General features: G+C 47.8%; 1 protein-coding gene across 1 annotated transcript; it reads left to right on the top strand.

Moving 5' to 3' along the window:
• Nucleotides 1–2: 2 nt before the first annotated feature.
• On the top strand, nucleotides 3–2,392 carry LOC134204549 (twitchin-like). The gene is made up of 3 exons (XM_062679361.1): nucleotides 3–1,008; nucleotides 1,070–1,372; nucleotides 1,437–2,392. The coding sequence occupies exons 1-3, from the start codon at nucleotides 3–5 to the stop codon at nucleotides 2,063–2,065; spliced, it is 1,938 nt and encodes a 645-aa protein (XP_062535345.1). The 3' UTR covers nucleotides 2,066–2,392.
• Nucleotides 2,393–2,829: the final 437 nt, after the last annotated feature.

The raw sequence follows: 2,829 nt of genomic DNA, 5'->3' as shown, positions 1-2,829 counted from the left end.
TGATGCATTCATGGTTGAGTGACAGCTACAACAGCTCGACGTCGTTGATCTCGATCGAACGGTACAAAACAATCCGCGATCACATCCGCAGAAAGTACGACGACTGGGCATCATTCGTTCTTCCGCTGGGTAGACTGTCTGAATACTCGGCCCTGCGTAAGCTTCTGGTCACCAAGTACAAGATCCATGAGACTTCATTCGACCGTCGCCAAGCCGCTCCTCGATTCGTCATTCGTCCACAATCGGCCTTCTGCTACGAAGGACAGAGCTGCAAATTCTACTGCCGTGTCATTGGTGTGGCTACTCCTGTTGTGACCTGGTATCACAACAACCAGGAGCTGAAGCAATCGGTGAAATTCATGAAGCGTTACGCCGGCGATGACTACTACTTCATAATCAACCGCGTCAAGTTGGACGATCGCGGCGAGTACATCATCCGTGCCGAGAACCACTACGGCTCACGCGAAGAGGTCATCTTCTTGAACGTCCACCCGATGTCGAAACAGGTACCAGTATACAAACCAGAAACCCACACAGTCCGCAAACGCGAGCCAAGCCCGCGACCATTATGGCAGGAGGAATCGGATGCTGCTCCAGTGTTCACCTTCGCGCTGCGTCCGCGTGTCATGCAGACCAGAGATACTTGCAAGCTGTTGTGTTGTCTGAGTGGCAAACCAGTCCCGACCGTGAAGTGGTACAAGAATGGACGAGAACTTAGCCGCTACGAATACTCGATGACTCACACGGATGGCGTGGTGACCATGGAGATTATTGACACCAAGGTTGGAGACTCAGGCGAGTACAAGTGCGTGGCAATCAACCCATTGGGCAAGGCCGAAACCAGTAGCGTCGTGATCGTTGAAGATCGCCGCAACCAGACGGAAGTACCACAGGCGGAAGCCAAGAAACCAGCGGTGAAGAAGCCGGAACCTAAACCATTGCCAAGCGCTACGAAGTCACTGGGACCACCGGACGCACGATCCCGGCAATCCACCCGCGAATTGTTGCGTGAGTAGATAATTATATTTTGGTTTCGACGTGTGATCTGACTTTGTTTTTTTTATTCTAGCTCTGCAATCGGACTCTCTGATGCATCCACCAAAGTTCACCAAGGAGTTGAAGGACGTAATCGCTTCGGACGGTGAACCGCTACAATTGAATTGCCACGTCAGTGGAGACCCACTGCCACAGATTGTATGGACCAAGAACGGTAAAAAGGTGACGTCGTCGGACGTCATCGACATTAAGTACAAATCGGGCATTGCCAGCCTGCGAATCAACGAATTGTTCCCTGAAGACTCGGGCACCTACGTGTGCACAGCCAAAAACTCCATGGGAGAAACGGCCACGCAATGCAAGCTCGATGTGAAGAGTAAGTTCTGGGAACAATATTTCCGTATTTGCTAACTAACCTTACGTGACTTATTCTATTGCAGAAGGTGCCGGCTCAGGCCGTGCTGGTGACAAGAAGGGTGCCCTTGTGAAGGCTCCAGTCATCAACAAACACACCGAATCCGGCTACTATAAGGACGGATCGGAGGTGATCATCAAGTGTAACATCACCTGCCCGGATCCATTCAATGTGATCTGGCTGCACGACAACCGCGAAATCAAGAACACACCCGACTTTGAATACGTGAACGACGGCGATGCGTACTCGCTGCACATCCCGGAAATCTTCCCCGAAGATGCCGGCACGTACACGTGCGAGGCATTCAACAAAGGTGGCGAAAGCTTCAGTTCCTGTACCATTACGGTGCTATCCCAGGGCGAGCAGAAAGATCAGCCGACCTTCGCCAAATTCCCTGCTTCGTTGAGTGTGCTGGATGGGGCGAAGTCCGTGTTTACCTGCGAGACCTACGATGCGCCTTCCAAGCTGGAGTGGTACAAGGACGGTGAACCGATCAACGAATCCTCCAACCGGTACCGATTTGTCAAGAAGGACAACAAATACACCTTTACCATTGCCAAGTGTACGTTCGAGGACATTGGCCAGTACCAGGTGCGGGCGGTGACACGCCAAGGAGACGCCCTGGCCTCATTCTCGGTCAATGTTAGTGCGTAGGGAACCTCCACGAGTTCGTAAGCTCTACTTTAGTTCGTAAGGCCGTTAGGAAGTTAGTTAGATAGACGTAAACGAGAAGATTTTTTTTGTACTTGAATTTTTTGTTAGAGTCTAATGGATATTTTTTGGATAAGCTCAAACCGAATGTCTTTTGCGTCTCCATTTGTAAGTAATATTTTTGTAAAGTATTATTTATTTTTTGACTTTCAAATCCGTATGAACCGCGTATGAACCCTTTGAGACATAGGCAGTGAATTTTTTATTGTTGATATAAAAATGACGAAAATCCATAAAAATAATAAAAACGAAAAAGTTAATTGTAAATAAGTTAAACTTTTTCATACATTTCAATAATATCACAATCAAAAATGCTTATTCGCTTACGTCAGCACCGACGATCCGAAGCGACGGCATATGCTGTGCTCACTGATGTTCCACCCATTTTTAACGGCAATACACTCATTTGGGCGATCATTCATATCAAATGAACTAAGACATATTTTTCTTCTTCTAGAATAGATTCGTCGTAGAATAGAAGAATATTTTTCTTCTAGAACAAGGGCGATCGGAAATATGCAAACAGACACACGTGGAGGTTATCTCAGGTAGTGTGGGCGTGGGGATGGTGGGTGTAATGGATTTTGTTTATCAACATACTAAAACCAAAACAATTGCACTTTTTCGTATCATCCTGGCCCATGAGGTAAGCGATAACAGCGTCATAGTAGTACCCTTTACTGCAGCCGTTGATTTTGTTCAAGACG

The sequence above is a fragment of the Armigeres subalbatus genome, unplaced genomic scaffold (genome assembly GCF_024139115.2).
Source record: "Armigeres subalbatus isolate Guangzhou_Male unplaced genomic scaffold, GZ_Asu_2 Contig672, whole genome shotgun sequence".
Taxonomy (NCBI): domain Eukaryota; kingdom Metazoa; phylum Arthropoda; class Insecta; order Diptera; family Culicidae; genus Armigeres; species Armigeres subalbatus.
Note: the sequence above shows the minus strand (reverse complement) of the source record. Positions and strands in the feature narration are given on the sequence as shown.

Coding starts and splice junctions, on each gene's coding strand:
- LOC134204549 (XM_062679361.1), top strand. CDS start 3: ATGCATTCATGGTTGAGTGACAGCTACAACAGCTCGACGTCGTTGATC. Junction 1,009..1,069: donor ATCCACCCGCGAATTGTTGC/GTGAGTAGATAA, acceptor TTTTTATTCTAG/CTCTGCAATCGGACTCTCTG. Junction 1,373..1,436: donor ATGCAAGCTCGATGTGAAGA/GTAAGTTCTGGG, acceptor ATTCTATTGCAG/AAGGTGCCGGCTCAGGCCGT.